This window comes from Cynocephalus volans, chromosome X, assembly GCF_027409185.1.
Source record: "Cynocephalus volans isolate mCynVol1 chromosome X, mCynVol1.pri, whole genome shotgun sequence".
Classification (NCBI taxonomy): Eukaryota; Metazoa; Chordata; class Mammalia; order Dermoptera; family Cynocephalidae; genus Cynocephalus; species Cynocephalus volans.
This window is the reverse complement of record NC_084478.1, coordinates 133,303,115-133,322,019: the sequence shown is the minus strand read 5'-3', so window position 1 is coordinate 133,322,019 and position 18,905 is coordinate 133,303,115. Positions and strand designations below refer to the sequence as shown.

Genomic DNA, 18,905 nt, shown 5'->3' with positions numbered 1-18,905 from the left:
GTCCTGATTAGGAGCAGAGAAAAAGGAGAGGTAAGTGTGCATTAGAGGAGTGAGCTGGAACTTGACTGATGGTAGAATTTGAGTAAGTGAAGGATATTGAGAGGATGTTTCCAGTAGGGGGAAGCACAGTATGTGCAGCAGTAATTGGAGAGCTGCCTGATTCAAATAGAGGCTGTGTTTAGCAGAAGGAAAATAAAGTTGGCTAAGTGCAGTGGGTCTAAATTATAGGAGCCTTGGAAGCCAAGGAAAGGCATTTAGCTTGATGGGGTAGGCACTGGGGGATCATTTTAGGTTTTTTAAGCAGGAGAATGATATAACAAAAGTACAGACAGTAGTTTATAAAGAATATTCTGCAGGATAAATTTGGAAGTGTGGAGACTGCAGCCAGAGATGGCAGTTTAAGAGGCTGTTGCAGTAATCAAGGGATGATGTAATAAATGTCTGGACCAAGGGGGCAGCAGTAAAAGGAGGAGGGGTTTAATCTGCCATAATTGGATAGAAAAACAATGGACTCTAAAATGTTAACCCTTCTTTCTCCCCACTTTTATTTTAAACAAGGGGAGGACTGTTTTTTTTTTTTTTTTTACTAGCTTCTGTATAATTAGACATTTGAAATTATTTGGAATTTAAAATGGCTTCATGAAATGGACTGTTGATAATTGTTTTTGAAATAATTCAGTATTTCAAAATACTAATTTATTTTTAGGCATCTGATAATTGAAGTAACTTTGAAGCTGCTTTCTTTTTTAAAAACTTTTTCATGATTAAAATATATAACAGATCCACATGTACCCATTACCCAGAATTAATAAATGCCATTTTTTATATTTGCTTAATTTTTTTGTTTGTTTAAAGAAATGAAACCTTACAGCAGATACACTTGAGGTTTCCTTCGTCTTTACACCCTAAATTCATTTTCCTCCCTGGCTGCTGAGAGGCAACCACTCTCACGAATTTGGGGTATAGCCTTCCCGTTTGTGTGTTTATATTTTATTACATAAGTACATGCTCATAAACAATACATAGTTTAAAAAACTTATATAGTTTCATAGTATAGCTCCAATCAATATGTCTACAACATATTTTTTCACTCATCTGTTTTTGAGACCTTGCTATACACAGACAATTTATATATCTGGTCATTTTTGTTAATGGTAAGAAACAGTTTGGGGGAAAATGTTCTAGTTGATTGCTTTAAAAAAAATTCCTTTGGCCATTAGGGGGTGCCAAGGCTGCCTTGCTACATGATGGAGAGGCCCAGAAGGCAGCCTGTATTAGGGACCTTAAATACCTTCCTTTCTTGCTGCTTCTCCAAAAGATACTAAGCCTTTGGGTGGATAAGTGTGATCACAGTCTTTTGAAGTTTCACTGTAGGCATTCTGATAAAAACTCTGTACAGAAAGGCTGTAACTTACTGCTTTCATGCCTGAAATGGAATAGTCCTTCAATTCCATCCATGAAGAGGTTCCACAAGCTCATTAGCGTTAATATAACTTATTTTGGGATAGTAGCACAAAAATAAGTATTCATTATAAAGTCCGTGATTAATTCATCTCTCTTTCTTCTTTGTTTATAATCACTAAGTTCTGTTGAGTCTCCCTTAGATAGATAGGTGTTTTCAGTTTGGCCTCTTCGTTCTCTTCCTACTGCTGCTCACCATCTTAGTTTAGGCATCGTCCCCCACTCCCCTTCACCTTAACCAGGCCATCAGCTTTCTTACTGTTTTCCTTCTTAAATGGCTTCCCTTAAACATTTTCTCACCTGACCATCCCCTACACATTTGGTGTCTTCCTTAAAGTAAATTATATGTGTATTATTTCCTGCTTTAAAAACTGAAGCTGGCCCTCCATTGCTAGCAAAGAAAGCCCAAACTGTTCTTAGATTGTAGAATATGCTTCAAAGTGTGGCTATCTGCAACTTGCCTTTCCTTCTTGACCCCTATTTTTTCTTCCCCCTTACTCCCTATGTTTCAGCCACTGTGAATTTGTCATTCCCTTGAATGTGCCATACCCTTTGTCACTTTGGGCATGAGGTAGAGGCAGACAAAGTGAAGGAGAAGACAGCCTATATGAATATATTACATTTTCCCCCTATCTTCTTGGAAACAGCCATTGTTGATCTTGTTTTATAGGAATTCTTACTGTTAATGACCCCGTGGCAATCAGAATTCCATTGAATGAAATCTTTAGATGCAATAGTCTATCAACTTTAGAAGAGAATGATGTTGTCCAAAACTATTGGGATGTTCTTGTGCAAGCTTTTGTCCAAAATGGCACAGTGAGCACAAAAGGTAAGTACGTAAAGTATATATTTCTATATAGTACTTGGGTCCTAATTTAAGATTAGGATATACTAAGTAGCTTTCATTGAAGTCATTATCTGCAAGCATATATATATATTAAGGCTTATTTGTGGCTTCCACTAGACTGTAAAAGTTTTTGTAAATAACAGCAATTCTTATTTTTTGAAACTTGCAGTTTAAAGTTTATGATGTACATGTTGTGGAATGGTGTTTTAAAAGGCTTTACCTATAATGTTTTCAGCTGACAAAACCTAATCTTTGTTTGAACAGATCTTCAAATAGCTTGATCATCAGCTCGTTATCAGTTCCAAGACCAAAGCTTAGAAATTAGATTTCTGTGTTCTAATCTTGAATTTTTTAAGTTGATTTTGTAACTTTTATATGGCTTTATGGAAATGTAATATTCATCAGTTCATTCACCAGTTCTGGAAAACTACTAACACTTCCTGAGAAGAGTCTGAAGTGCCTATGATTTGCTATAGGGGTAATGCATGTAAAAGGTTCATTTGTATTTAAATCCTTTAATGATCACTAAACTTTTTTTAGTAAACTGTATTCTTCCTTATAACTTTTATGTGGGAATGAAGAAGGCAGGCTAGGTAGGGGTGAAATATTTTCAAACTTAAATCTCTGAATTTCACGTCAGAGGCAAGTGTAGTTCTTTGGGAATAAAGGGGTTTAAGGGTCTGAAAAAGATTAGTGTGCAGCCACGTGTGAGTAGAACATTTGGATGTGTCCCGAGTTTGTCTGCTGTGTTGTAACCCATAGAGATTGTCTGTATATAAAGCAGCAGTTTGAGAACCTCTGCCTCGTTTAATTTAAAATACGAGGGATCTTCAAAAAGTTCATGAAAAGATTGGTATTATCTTAATTCTATTTTTCCATGAACTTTTTGAAGTACCCTCATATACTAATAAGGTATTCCCTTCCCCTAATGTAACTCTCTTCGACTTCTATTGGAAGAAATATTTTGCTATTCTGTGGCCTTATGGATTAAGAAAAAGTCAACTTTATTTTGTCCTTTTTTGTTTGTTTTAGAGTTTCTGTGTGATAAAGACAGAACTTCAACAACGGTGGCACCCATCATTCACACCGTTGTGCCATCTCCTACTACAACACCCACTCCGAAGGAAAAACCAAAGGTTGGAACCTATTCAATTAGTAATGGCAATGGTACTTGTCTGCTGGCTAGCATGGGGCTGCAGCTGAACGTCACTCAGGATAAGGTATACTTGTTTGTCTTTATCTATACATCCTTTTTTGTATTTCCTTTCAAATACTACCTTCAGTGCAAGAGTACTGTTACTAGAATGATTCAGTTTTAAATGGATATTTGATGTTGACTTGTTGAGTTTTGATTAGTTTAGATTTAATATAACGGTGAAGAATTAATGTTGCTTTCAAGGTGTTGTCTTGGCCAGCAGAAAACCTAGCAGTTTAAAGGACTCTTTGGGGTTAGATTCTCTTTACCATCAGTAGATCAGAGTTTAAACAGTTAATCTTTCTTTCAGTCAGTTTAAAATACAACTCCTTCACACTTTCATCTGAAACACGCTGTAGGTTGGTGTACGGGAACAGTGCAGCTGTGTTTCTCCAGCTGTTTGATGACTGCTGTTGTGTAGGGATGCTCAAGTACGTGATGGCACGTCTAGTTGCAGTGTTCCACTGAGGCTACAGAGGGAGTGCCAATGAACAAATCCCCTTTCCAGGATCCTGTGACTTAAACAAACTAGACAGATGGCTCTTGTGCTCCATAAAAATGTGTGTTTCCATTTGGCTCATTACTGAGGAAGCTTCCCTCTTGTTGTTGTTTTTTTTTTTACGTCGTCTGAGTCATAGCTTGAGGGCCCATGCCAACTTTATTTGAAAGTAAGACACCATGAATTTAAGTATCCAGACAAAGGATTTTTTTGTTCTACACTGAAGTTGGTCTTATTAGAGTATAAGGCGCTGCTGTCAACTTTTATAGTTAATCGGTACCCCTGCCCCCCTTCTTCCCCTGAAGGTTGCTTCGGTTATTAACATCAACCCCAATTCAACTGACTTCACTGGCAGCTGCCACCCTCAAACTGCTCTGCTGAGGCTGAATAGCAGCATCATTAAGTATCTTGACTTTGTCTTTGCTGTGGTGAGTAACAAATTTTCCAAAATTAGGTTCATTTTCTTAGAAACATGTTTGAAAGTCTAAATAGTTGTGTGTGTGTATGTGTGGGATATTTAGCTTTATTTTCCATTTCAACACTACTTAATTATAAATTGTAGTCCATTGATCCCTGTTCATCCCTCAGAGTCTTCTTGGTGATCTGTGGACCGGACTCTTGTATTAATGTTCACCAAGAGTGGCCATTCTGCCATTATATAGTCTCTAGGGTAGGAACAAGAATTAACACACATCAAAAATCTATATAATCTATCCATATGTAAGTAATTTCCATGATAATATTTTTCTCTATTATTGGTTAGACAACTCTCATATTTGTCTGTTATAATATTTTAAGCCTTTTGGAGGCTATGGTATTTGTAATAGTGTCAGTAATAGTGATAGCTAACATTTATTGGGTACTTACTATGTACAAGGCTCTGTGTAAGTACATGTATTAATCCATTAAATCAGGATAATTTATATGGTGGCATTTGGGTTTTTGTTGTTGTTCATGCTTGTATCAAGAGCTGATCCCTAAACAGAAGGTTTCAGGTTAAGCATCCCTGTTCTACTTTTTGCTAGCATAAGTTAATCATTGGGGACCTTTATTTCTGCCTTCTCAGAAGCAATTATTATCCCCATAATTTTTTGTGAGAGGGTATATGTGTGTGTGTGCTGTGGCAAATGAGAGTGGGGAAAATGTTGACCCACCAACAATTCTCAGAGTAAGAGCTATTGAATAATTGGATAAAAACCAATATATTAAAAGTAGATATGTTGTTATTTCATATCTGAACTCGGTATCTTGAGTCTAAATCCTTTTTTCTCTCCAGAATATATGCTGAGTAATTGAGAATTATGTTAGGCAATTGTTTTAGAAAGGTTTACAAAAATCTTCCTTTTTGTAGCATTCAAATAATTCCTCTGGTATAGTACACATATGACCAGAAAATTACTATTAAAAATGTCTAATTAAACTTGTCCACTTCAATATGGTAAGAGCAGGCCTCCCCAGACACATTCTCTTTTAAAGTTATCTCATAGGGGTTATGATCAATAAGACTGAGGAAGGTAATATTTTAGGTTCATTCCCTTTTGAGTGATTGAGTTTGATCTTTCTAGCTGTGGTAGGCTCCTAAAAGGAACATGGTTTCTTCTGATTCTCATGGGAAAATGTTTAATATTTAATAATTATAATATTTAATTTGCCCGGCAAACTATTTTAAGATGTAATCTAAAATAGTGACACTTTAACCATGCTACAGGCACTTTGAAAAATCCAAAAACACCTGCAATGTCACCAGAGTTCAGTGGGGCCCATATCACCTTCAATTCTGTCGTGTTAGATGCTCCTTAGGAGAATGTATAGAATTCAAGTGAGTTATGTGCAGGCTGCTATGGTGGGATACAAAGAAGAAAGCCTGTATTCTTAAGGTGCCCACAGTTTAGTGGTAAAGATAGAAATACACAAATAATTACCATTTTTGTGGAAGGCCTAAATGCCATGCTAAGGCTTTTGAACTTGATTCTGTGGGACAATAGAGTACTGTGGAAGGTGCGTACACAGTGGGCTGAGTGCCAGACTAGAGGTTAATACAAAGTGCTGTGGGAGAATAGAGGAGGGAGAGGTTGATTCTGGCTGGAGGAGAGACAGGAATGTTTAATGGAAGAAATGGCATTTGATCTGGGCCTTCAAGGATGGGTCAGATTTGTGCATGTGGAGATAGGGGGAGTAAGCGGAAAAGTGCAAGTTATCTCTAGATAAAGGAACATAATCAATACCAGCTGGGAGAATGAGGCATGTGGTATGTTTAGTGAAAGTATGGAAAGGTATTTGGGACAAATAGCAGAGAGCCTTGAATGCCAAGCCAAGACATAGCTTAAGCAGAGGAGTGGCATGATGAGCTCATGAAGTCCTCCTTTATGCTTCCTTCTGAAATGGCTCTTGAGTCTGTCCCTTCGATTTCATTCCCCACTGCCTTTTCTCTGGTTCCAGTGGTATTGCCTCTTGCCTGGCCTGTTCAAACAGCCTCCTGTGTAGTCTCTCCTCTTTCTCACTGCCCCCAATGTTCTTCCACATTAGCTTAATCTTCCTAAAGCACAGCTCTTCCTCAAACACCTTCAGCGGTTCTGTTTTGCCCACAAGGTAACATCTAAACTCCATGGCAGGTAGTTCAAATCCCTTTTCCCCCATGCAGTGTAGCCTGCATTTCCAGCCTTTGTTTCCTTCACTCCCTTTTCATGAACCTTACGCTTCCCACACCCTGTCCCCTGTGCATATCTCGTGAGGCAGGAGAACATAGTAGTAACCCTCACCTCTGCAGCTAGACTTCCTGGGCTTAAATCCCAGCTCACAGACTACTAACCATATAGCCTTAGGGGAAGTTAGTTAACATCTCTGTGCTTCGATTACTCCATCTCAAAATGGGGATTACGACAGCACCTGTTGCATAGGGATATTGTAATTATTCTTTGAAGCCTCATATGGGAAGTTTTAAGAACTGTGCTTGGCACTTAGTGAGTTCTCAAATGCTAGTGTAGTCATGGTTCTGCTTGTATGCTGACTACCTTTACTCATGCACTCATGCTGTTGCCATCTTGAGTACCCTTTTTCCACTGGTTTCTAACAGAATCCTACCCAATTCAAATGCCCCATCCCTAAGCTAGCATTACTTTTGTTCCTCTCCAGTTGAAAGCAATTTCTCTCCTATTAATTTTCATAACTTTTCATTTTCTTTTTTGTAGTATGGTGATTTATTTTATCTTTCCTGGCCAATTGCAGACACAGTGAGGGCAGGATCCAAGTCTAGTTCATTTTGCTAGCTCCCTGGAGCACTTCGACATGTTACCTTGTATTATCCAGCACTCAAATAATTAGAATGACTGGCTGATCAGATGAGTGCTTCAAAAAGATAATAGCAGTAAAAATGAAAGATTAGAATTGGAGGGGCTGAAAGGCAGGGAGCCCAGTAAAGAAGCTATCATGATCCAGACTAGAGTTGGTGAGGGCTCATCAAGTGACAGGAGGAATAAAATTGAGGAGATGAATCATCGAGTATCCAAGAACCACATGACTACCCCTGTGGTCCAAAAGTTGGAAATTAAATGCAGAGGAAAAGAGTTTCTCTCACATTTTGAGTTCTCTTTTACTTAGTTGCCGTTTATTCTACTGCCTCAGGTCTAATCCATGGTTTCTTCTTCTGTGTAATATTATTAGATTGCTTTTCTTCTGTAGATATTAACTGTACCTGCAGATGGTTGTGATATGTTCATTAACTGGAAACTCTTTTTTGAACAGAAAAATGAAAACCGATTCTATCTGAAGGAAGTGAATGTCAGCATGTATTTGGTTAATGGCTCTGGTAAGCAAAGCATTGGCCTGGGGGAAAAGAGTGTGGGACACACTGAAGGAATAGAAACCATAATTGTCATGTTACCAAATAGTGCCTTATTTAATGGAACAGAAGATGCTTTGTAAAAAGTGTACATTGACCACAACTTAAAATCAGTAACTTAGAACTATGGTGTTCTATCTTTTGCAGTATTCCATCTTTTCAAAGTACAGTGGATAATAGTTAAGGATATGAGTGATGTTTAGACTATTTATAGATGTTTAGAAACATCTACAGAAAAATAAGGGAACCTAGTGATGGTAAGAATTGCTTTTTGTGGGTAGACTGTCCCCCAAGCGCCCATACTTCACTGAAAATCCCTGAGGACTGTCCTATTTTTTTGATGCTGATAGGATCAGAAGTTACTAACCTCTTTCTTTTTTTTAAAGTTTTCAGCATTGCAAATAATAATCTTAGCTACTGGGATGCCCCCCTGGGAAGTTCTTATATGTGCAATAAAGAGCAGACTGTTTCAGTGTCTGGAACATTTCAGATAAATACCTTTGATCTAAGGGTTCAGCCTTTCAATGTGATGGAAGGAAAGTATTCCACAGGTAAGAATCACGCAAACTTTATTAATAATTTATGTTCTTATGTTGATTGATAGGTGGCTTTTCCTTAGAGTCATGGAAATCTTAATGTTGGTATAGAGAAATATGAGTTCACCTCTTGACTCTGTTGTAGAGTCCTCATAGCCTTGAGCGAGTTGTGTAACTCTATATTTGGCTCATCATTTTGCTCCAACAAGATGTTTTTGTGGCCTGGAAACCAGTTGCAGCGAAGTTCTTAAAGCTAAAAACTGATAGAAGCTTTAACTGAGCTTTATTTAAGGTGTAGGTGCTTCCTGTAGGTTTTAGTTTATGGGGAGGATGGCACTAGGGAGCAGCAGCTTTGAGCATCTTGTGTCTGCTTCCTTGGGGCCATCTTCTCACTGGAAACATTGTCATACCTGAATGAAGGCAGTTTGGTCTGATTTTGTTAGGACAGAAGCTAAAAAGTGGTAGCAAAGCCTCAAATATCGTGAACTGTGTTTTTACAAGCCAAAATGATGTGGATAGTTTTCAAAGCATTTGCTAGTGTGAATGAAGCTTTTTGAAGATCTCAGGGCTAATGGTGGTATCTCAGATTTTTAATGAAACCCTTGTGTGAAGGGCTTGTTATAATGTATTCATATGAAAGGATGTATTTGGCATTATAAGATTAAAATTTACATGAAGGAAAAAAAGTACATAAAATTCCTTAATCGACTTGAACTCTTAAGCCAATTACTTAAAATTGGGGGTTTATGGATCTCAGCTCTGCTGAGCAGAGCTATTCCAGTCATCCACATCCTTTTTAACAATTAATTCTACAGTTTAGAAGGAAATGTGGAAGCTGTGTTTAAAAGTGAATATGCTGTGAGCCATTCAGCTGCTTTTGCAGTGGTGCTGAATACCTAGTCTGACTTGGTTAGGCGAGAATAAATCGGGCTCTTCACCCTACTGTTCTTGGAAGTAGAGAGGTTAATCACATTTTTAAAATATTTTCAAGAATTCATTTTCCCTTTTGTTGGTTTTGCTTATGTACTTCAATTATTTTGGTCTTTTAATAGCTTTATTTTGGAGTCTTTATCTAGCTCCAGTACATTATTACCCTAAATTTAGGTCCAGATTTGTGTTAAGAATTTAAAATCATTTGTAATGTGAATATCAGTTCAAGCCTATTTATCTAGTCAGCTATAATAGAGATGAACTGTGTTCTTTCTCTAATTTGAAACTTTGGTTTTTATGCACATGGAATTAAAAATGTCATCCAAAGGGGTATACAGCATTTAATACTGATATTGAATGTATAATCTATTTGTAGAACTAGTTTCTTAGCTGTGGGCCCCTGTAGTTACAACATACAGGGAACACTTGACTATATAGAGGGAGGAAATAGAACTGTGTTAGAAGAGTGTTGATTGGATTTTACTGGATCAGACTATTCTCTAGAAATAGAAAAAATAGACCCCATGGGCTGCCAGCCCTTACTACATTGATAAGAAATGTAGTAAATACACTCAAATTAGTAAGAGGTTCTAGCTTCTTGACTTTTACAGCCACTAAAATTGTATATTCTAAGTCAGGGATCTGCAAACTTTTTCTGTAAAGGTCTAGAGAGTAAATGTTTTAGGCTTTGGGGCCATATCATTTCTGTCACTGCTATTTAGCTCTGCTGTTGTAGCATGAGCACAACCATAGGCAATACATCAACAGATGAGTGTGGCTGTGTTCCAATAAAACTTTATTTATGGATACTGAAATTTCGATTCCACATAACTCTTACAAAATATTGTTTTTCTTTTTCTCCCCAACCATTTAAAAATGTAAAAGCCATTTTTAACTCTTGGGCCAGATTTGGCCCATGGGTTATAGTTCGCTGACCCCTATTCTAGAGGAGCTCCAGAGCCAGCCTGGCTGTTCAAATCCCATGATACTTTCCTGATCTGTTCCCAGTTTCCCCAAAGACATTCACTCTATCACTGAGAGGCTAATCTGGCAATGTAGAAATGCGCTAAATTAGCTCTCTTCAATTCTGGTACGGTAATACTCCTATTTTGGGAAGGACTTGGAATATAAACAAACACACAAATACACATATGGGTGTATAATACCGTATAATACAAACAGTGTGTGCTTATTCATAGATAGAAATAATTATATAGATATTCATATGTGAATACCTATATGTACACACACAAACATAAGTGAAAGGACAAATAAGTTTTAGGATTTTAGTTCTAGAACAGAAAATAATTTTCCGTAGTTTTATAAAAATATGCCTGTCTTAGTTACTTGAAGTTGATCTTATAAGAGCATTTCTGACTTTTGAATCAACATCTTTTACTTTCAGACATTCTTTTTTGATTGTACTCATTATTTGTTACACACTTTTTCTCACCTACAGCCCAGGAGTGTTCGCTGGATGATGACACCATTCTAGTACCAATTATAGTTGGTGCTGGTCTTTCAGGCTTGATTATCGTTATAGTGATTGCTTACCTAATTGGCAGAAGAAAGAGTTATGCTGGATATCAGACTCTGTAACACAAATCCATATGTGATCTCTGTTACAAAATAATAAAGCAAGTACAAATTCCAACATGCAACATTTTTCAATTTAAGGTATATTTAGTTACAGTCCTGCTCTTAAATGGGTGGTATGGGGGATTTCGAACTTAAAACCTCCCCAAAACTATAAACTACAAGTTAGTCATATGATTTGGTTTCCCCAACCAAGGAATTTAAAACTGTCATTTCTGCTGCAAAAGACATGTGCAAACTCACTTGGATTATAGGTTCTATTTTACTGTCTTGAATTAGTATTTTAGTATATTTGCTTTAGATATTCTGACTGGTAATATATGAGAGTACTTCAAAAAGTTCATAGAAAAATGGAATTAAGAGATAATAGAAATCTTTCCATGAACTTTTTGAAGGCCCCTTGTACAGTTTAGGAAAAACAATTTTTCAAAAGAAATTTCTTTCCCCTGAATGTAGTTGAGTTGGGAAAACACATTCTATAGTGGATTTGTACTTGCTCCTTTTGCATTTTTAAATTTTTGAGGGGTGATTTTCTTTGCAGGTTAACTTAGCTACTTTGGCATTGCTGCATATTTGACCTATGAGAGATATGCTAGTAGATTTGAACAGGGCCTAGTATTATGTTCTTAGCAATGAATGCTTTTCTAATGCTTTTTGAATACATTTGTATTTAATGTGGCTGTAATGGCAAAAAATACAAAAGCTTTCTAAATTTTAGAATAGGTGTTAACCTTATTGTTTAATCCTTTTTTAAAAAATTGGATATTTCAGTCTTTTAAATTGCAAGACACAAGACTATTCCAACTGGGCATTTCAATCCATTTTTTAGGTGCTTTAGAGATAATTGCTAGACAGTGCCAAATGAGGGTATTAGTCCTTTGTACCCGTAAGTTGGCCTCCACATGCGGTAATGAAATTAATGCGGATTTTCTCTCTAGCCTTTCAGTATTCCTTGTTGGTGGTAATGTGTTTTGTTCTTTTCTTTTTCTTAAAGAAGAAATGACAGTATGTCCTAGAACCTAGATAAAGGAGTGCACTTAAACATAAAATAACTTGCATCTAACCTAAAAAGTCTTGGTCTTCTCTTAGTCCATTAGAAAGTTGTTCTTTGTTTCCAGCTTGCATTGATTGCTACAACATTTACTAATTTGGCTTTTACATTTAAATGGTTCTGTGCTAATCAAAACATACATTATTATTGTTCATTATGGTAGAATCATAATTAATTCACATACTTTGTAGTCATATTTGTGCTCTGAGAGATGCACCAATTGTCCACTTGCCCTGCACCACCTAATGTTTATATGAGAAAGCAAAACATTTCAGCTTGACAGGTAACACATCATGTATCTCTTGCTGCTTCTAGGAGATCTTTTCTTGTATTGGAATGGCTGAGCAAATATTTGAAAGTTGTTAATATGCAGCCATATATGTAAAGTTTCTGTGTTTTCTTGTTTTGTTTTTATTGGGGGGGATTATGTGCCTCCCATTCACTAGAACATGAGAAAATATCTGGGTTCCAAAATATTGATATTAAATTCATCTATAATATACATACACAGACACAGGCAATTGCATGCTAGCATGTGTATGTCCATGACTATGTTTTGAATTATATTCTGGTAAAATATATAGTGGTAAATATTTTCTCTCACTTAAATTTGCTTTCTGTTTAGCCTGAAAATTTTACTGGCTCAGAATCAGATTCTTGACCAACCCTTCTCTTAGAACTACATTAAGCTGCATTGCTAGCTTAAAATACTTCTTAAAGACTAAATATAAATATGATTTTTAAATATTATTTTTTATTTAGATTGTGTTTTAGTGTAAAATTGTTAACCTTATAAGAATATAAGAGAGAACTTATATGAGAACTTATATGAGGCCTTAGATATTTCTCATGAGTCAAAACAAAGCAGCTTAAAAAAAATTGGAAGCACAAGTGGGTGGCGTTGGCTTAATGCTGTTAATGTTTCTAAAAGTTTCTACATTTAGATTATGTATCAGATTCATATTAAAAGCACTAATAAGCACTGTTTTATAGAAGATCTGACTTCAGTGAATATTTTTGTATTTTACATGGGCCAGTTTGTATACTGCTGTTTACACTATTATTTCCACTTGTTCTTTGTACCTTCTGAATTAGTTTTATTTGTTGTAATGGGTTTATACCTTGATGGTAATACTCTATATGGCTTTGGGTGTTTTTCATGTTTTAGCATTTGTATAAGGAAACTGGTCCATGTAAATACTTTCCGTATTTTTCCCTTAAATGTCTAAACCACTAGTTGATGTATGGTATCTCTCTTTAGATATTTGCCTGTCTGTTTGCTCAACATTGCTTCTAAAACAATAAAGATTGTTTTATTTCTTAAGGAAAGTTGCTCACATTTTTTCCCATTGGTTAAAGTCAAGATTTTGTATACTACATAATGGCAATTTCTTTCAAAAGGAAAAACTTTAGGAATGCCTAGAATTAGAGTTAAATTATTTCTAAAATGCTCTGTGTGTGTATTACTATCCCGAAGAATAGCCCCGTATGCAGGCCTCTACTGATGCTAGGCTGGGTACAGAATAAGTATCACCTGGGAAGCACATTATAAAAATACAGATTCCAGGCTCCATCCCTAGAGGATTTTTTAACTTAGAGGGTCTGGGATGAGTGTGTGTGTGTGTGTGTGTGTGTGTGTGTGCTTGTGTGTGTGTGCTTGTGTGTATGTGTGTATGTATGTATGTATGTAAACTCCCCTGGTGAATCTCATGCATAGCCAGTTAGTGAACCAGTAATCTAGAATATTTATTTCATGGTAAAAGCTTCAGAGAATCTCTTCGTACACTTTTCTCAGCTCCTAAGGTGAGACTGATATTTAATATCTATATGTAGCAGCTTTCTATTGCAGCCATACAAATGGAGCTATTGATCAGAACCAAAGTAGGATTATGTGCATTCTGTCTCTTAGATCACTCTAAAGTACTTGAACGGTCCAATTTCTGGATAGTTTCTCAGTCACCTTAATTAATATATCACACAAGAAAATTTAGCAACCTAGCTAGGACTTGCCTCTGGATTAAGCAGTTAAGCCATGTGAATGCCAGTTAGCCATCATGGCTCCAGACTCTGCTATTGGCTACCATGTGACTTTGGCCAAGTTATTTAACTTCTGAGATCTTGGTTTCTTCATCTAGGGGTTAGGGGCTTTAAAATCCTGATACTCTTATTTCTTTGAGTGATAGTTTCCATTTCAGAGAATATAAATACATATTTGAGTATTTTTAGAAGGAATCTGATAAGAAGCTACTTGTTATATATCAAGAACATGCTTTACGTTCAGTGTAAAATGGACAATCTCGTTTCCTGCATTTTTTCAGGAGGAATTCTTGTAAGACTCAGATTTTTTAAGATTATAGCATTGCATGTGTTTGTTTAGGTAGATAACGTTAAATGGTCTTAGGTTCATCTCTCTCCCACCGATCTCCTTTTCTTTTACACTGGTGGCTAACTTTCTGCGTCAGTAATTACCATATCTTGTCTTTGAAACTGGTATACACCTGCATGAGTGATACTGAGTAGTTTCAAATATTTTTTCATATTTATGTGATATACTTCAAACAGTTTGAGTATACATCTAAAAAGTATATAATAAATGTCATGTTAGAATGTGATTCTCAACGCTGATTCTTCCAAAGAGAAATTTTGACTCAGTTGGTTTTTTTTATTTTAATTTATCAATATACGATGTAGTTGATTTTCATGTCCCTTTACCAATTCCTCCTTTACCCCTTTCCCTCCTTCCCCCATCAACATCATATCTGTTCACTTGTCTTAACAAGTTCAAGGAATTGTTGACTCAGTTGGTTTTTAAGAGGAGTTTTATATTTTGTTGTAAATGTATATCTGAACTTTCCAATTCTTATGCTGAAAATTGTATTTGAAAAATTTCTGAACTAACAAAAAATTGAAGAGTAACATTATTTTTAAATCTACATGAAACTTTCATTGAAATTTTAGTGGACATGAAACTTTTTAATCTTTAAAAATCTTTATTGCTTTGCGGCTATTACACTCTTCCACAAATATACTTTTTCTTTCCCCAGAAATATTTTCAATAGGTATTAAGTGTACATTAGGCAAGTAGATCAGGTCAAAATGACTTACAGAATGAGATTTTCTTTTCTTCAGGATGTGATCCCATTAAAATTACTGTTTTACCAAAATTTCTTTCCATTACCAAAAGAATTTTTAAAGGCTGAATTCATAAAATCAATAGTTATTATAAATTAATATTTCACATACTAATTGAGAGCATTTTAAGTAAGTGACAGCATGTAGAAAGATCTTTGTATTAGCGGAATTGCCTTTCTGATCTACTCTGGGAATATTTGTCTTACATGAAAGCCTTATTGGCAGTATTTATGAAAGCCGTTTCAGAACTAGGTCAAATACCCAATTTGGGAAAGAGAAGACTATGAGTTTGTTGCCAGAATACGAAATTAATCTACTAATGAATTTTTTAAAAACCAAGTTATATTAAATCCAAGGCATAATACTTTATGGTATGTGTCACCTAATAGTTTATGGGCTGGGTGGTAATTTGGGAAATTGAAGAGTAGGAGTTAACTAGGGACTCTTAATACCATCTGTTCACAAGTTACATCTGGCAACCTCAGCTATCTAGATTCTTAACCAAAAAACAAGTAAAAAAGATAATTGAGCTGGCAGCTGTAGGATTGCATTCTGTTTCCAGTTATTGCCCCAGAGGCTAGCAAAAAACAAAACAAAACAAAACAAAAAACAAAAAAAACCCAAGCACTATCAGAATCACCTTGCAGCCTATTCATCCCTATTTTCTACACAATTCCAATAAGCTTAATTATCTGATTTATCAAGCCCTGGTAGATTGCAAGCTATTAGGAGAACTAGGGCAACAGGAGACAAGGAAAGGGGAAATAGTGAGAAGTGGCAATTCAACATCCTAGCCCTCTTCTTCCCTTTCTGTAAGTGTGTATCCATCTGTACCACTCTTTCCTCCTCTTCAGTCTCAGGTAGGCTTTCTTTTCTTGGTCAGTAGTTCTGGAATCCCATTCCTCCTTACCTCCTAAGAGACCTTGTACCATTCAGCATCTTCAACTTGTCAATTGTTAATGGCTCCTTCTCTTATCCTGTAAATATGCTTAAGCCTCTTCTACCCTGACACTGTCTTCCTATAAATAGTTAAGTCTCATCTTACAGACATGTTTAAGTCTCTTCCATCCTGAAGCTATCCTTTCTTGTCCCTAGGTCCCCTTTCTAACTACTTCCCTATTGTCCTCTCAATCATTCTCAACTTCTCAAAATAAGTATGGTATGTTCCTCATCCCATGTTCTTGATGTTGTTACTGATCATTTCCCATTCACTCCTAAACTTGACTCATACCCCCCACCCTCCATGTTGCTAGATCCAATGGACATTTTTATTTCAGGCTTCTCTAATATTTTAGGCTATTCTCCTACCCTAATTGAAACTCCTTCCTTCCTTGTGGCTTCTGTGGCACCATTTTTTTTTTACCTGTCATTTCTACTCCCCCCCCCCATTCCTTTGTCTGTCCTTCAAATATTGGTGTTCCCAAGGGTTTTGTCTCTGGTCCTCCTTTTATTGTACTTGCCCTCACTGAGAAATATCGTTGTCCATGGTTTTAACTATCACTTAGGTTCACATAACCACTTGGTTGGGACACAGGCATCTTAAACTCAGCATATGCAAAATTGAGTGTCTCCACCTTCCACATATCCTTTTCTGTCCCCCAATCTCCCCCCAACAAATAACTCCAAGCAAAACAAAAATGAAATGCATATATTCTTCCCTCTGTGTTTCCTGTTATGATGAATGACACCAGCATCTACATAATCACTCAAGTATGGAATTGGAAACCATTTTATTATCTCCTCTTGCTACATCCCCTACATCCATTAGGTCAGTTCTGCCTTCTAATTGGATCTCCAGTCTGTCCCTTCTGCATCTGCACTTCATTAACCCAGTTGAGGACCATATTATTGGTCACCTGGACTCTAGCAATAGCGGCGACTTCCAACTGACTACCTCCAGTTTTCAATGTGCCATAACTTCCGAAACAAATATCCTACTTAAAATCCTGCTGCTAGAAATTTTTTTTTTTCTATCAGGATGAAGCCAAACTATCTAAGAGCATCCAGTGCCTTTATGAGCTGATCCTAGTACACTTTTTTGGGCCTTCTTCCAGCCAAGAGTACCTCTTGATCCATTGTTTTAGCTATGCCAGCCTGCTTGCATTTTCCCTCAAGTGCCATGCTTTCTTTCCCTCCATATTTTTGTCTGTGTTGTTTTGTATGCCTTGAATGCTCTTCCTCTATTATCTGCATGCTTAATTCCTACTTATTCTTAAAAACTCAGCTCAAGTGTCACCTTTTCAGTGTGTCTTTTGTAACAAGGCTAAATTTGAGTGTGCCACTGAAACACTACAATGACACTGTGTTGCCTCCCCCTACCACAGCTCATTTTAAAACTGTAATCACTGATTTTCTTGTCTGACTCTCACACTAGATTGAACATCTTGAAGCAAACAGTTATGCCATCAAGGCCAGTTCATATCTCTTTTCCTATTACTAAATGACTCCAGATTGCTGTGCATTGAGTTTTAATGTCTGCTTAGTGTAGTTGTTCATTTGGTGAGTTAATACTTCACAATCTGCAGTATTCCAGGCACTGTGCTTCTTCAACATCATAACAGGTTGCTTCTGAAAGCTCACAATCTCATCATCAGGGAAAGTCATTATATTTATTCATTATGTTCTGTTTAAGAAATCTGGGAAGTATGTGATCATTTTATACATCTTTCATCCAAAATGACTGAATTTTTGGTACTTAAAAGTGTATGACTTGTTATTTGGAAAATCACTTTTGTGGAACATCTCATTTGCTGCTAATGAATGCCAATGACTTGTTACCTTGATGTAAAAAGCAAAATATACGTGTTGGGAAGTGCTGTCATTTTAACTTAAAATTGACAGATTTGAAATTTTATCACTATTTCTGTTCTCAATTGTCCTTTCTCCACATCTAGCTCAAGACTGCAGTGCAGATGACGACAACTTCCTTGTGCCCATAGCGGTGGGAGCAGCCTTGGCAGGAGTACTTATTCTAGTGTTGCTGGCTTATTTTATTGGTCTCAAGCGCCATCATGCTGGATATGAGCAATTTTAGAACCTGCAATCTGATTGATTATATGAAATACATGCAAATAACAAGGTTTTCTTGCCTCTGAGTTTTTGGAACACTTTGCTCCTTAAAATTGATATGTTGAAACTTTCATTCTTTTTATTTAATATGGTTAATTTTAATTATAAATTTTGGCCATAAAACAAGTCTTAATGCATTTAAAAAGACTAAGATCACAGAAAATGTGTTCTCTGACCACAATAACAGAAGGAAATTTAGAAAATTCACAAATGTGTGGAAATTAAACAGTACTCTTCTAAATAATGGGTAAAAAGAAAAATCACAGGGAAATTAGAGTACTTCAAGATAAAAATCAACATCAAAATTTATAGGATGAAGGGCTGTTGCAGTGCTTAGAGGAAAATTCATACTTGTAAACATCTGTTTTAAAAATAAGAAAAATCCCAAATCAGTAATGTAAACTTCTACCTTAAGAAAACAGAAAAAGAGCAAACTAAACCAAAAGCAAATATAAGTAGGAAATAAAAAAGATTACAACAGAAGTATATAAAATAGCTAATTAAAAAATAATAGAGAAAATCAACAAAACCAAAAGTTGATTTTTTAAAAAGATCAACAAAATCGGCAGACCTTTATCTAGACTGACCAAGATGAGAGAAGACAGAAATTACTAAAATCAGAAATAAAGCAGGGGTATTATTACATTGTCATTATGTTTTTTGGTGGTGGTAAGATTTAGTTTCTCTTTCTCATTTGCATTTTTTTCTACCAGTGGGTTTTGTTCTCTCTTGTGTATTTGTGGTAATGATT

At 36.2% G+C, this 18,905-nt stretch overlaps 1 protein-coding gene across 2 annotated transcripts in view; it reads left to right on the top strand.

Moving 5' to 3' along the window:
• The window catches only part of LAMP2 (lysosomal associated membrane protein 2), a 30,680-nt gene extending 12,513 nt beyond the window's left edge, over positions 1-18,167 (top strand). Inside the window, exons 4-9 of one of the 2 annotated variants that reach the window (XM_063083285.1) lie at positions 2,132-2,290; positions 3,341-3,528; positions 4,308-4,430; positions 7,744-7,807; positions 8,227-8,391; positions 17,980-18,167. In XM_063083285.1, the coding sequence (XP_062939355.1) occupies positions 2,132-2,290; positions 3,341-3,528; positions 4,308-4,430; positions 7,744-7,807; positions 8,227-8,391; positions 17,980-18,119 (839 nt within the window). In that variant the 3' untranslated portion in view covers positions 18,120-18,167. Of the gene's footprint in view, positions 1-2,131; positions 2,291-3,340; positions 3,529-4,307; positions 4,431-7,743; positions 7,808-8,226; positions 8,392-10,765; positions 13,283-17,979 lie in introns of those variants that run through there. The other variant, XM_063083284.1, reaches the window with a different exon arrangement.
• Positions 18,168-18,905: the final 738 nt, after the last annotated feature.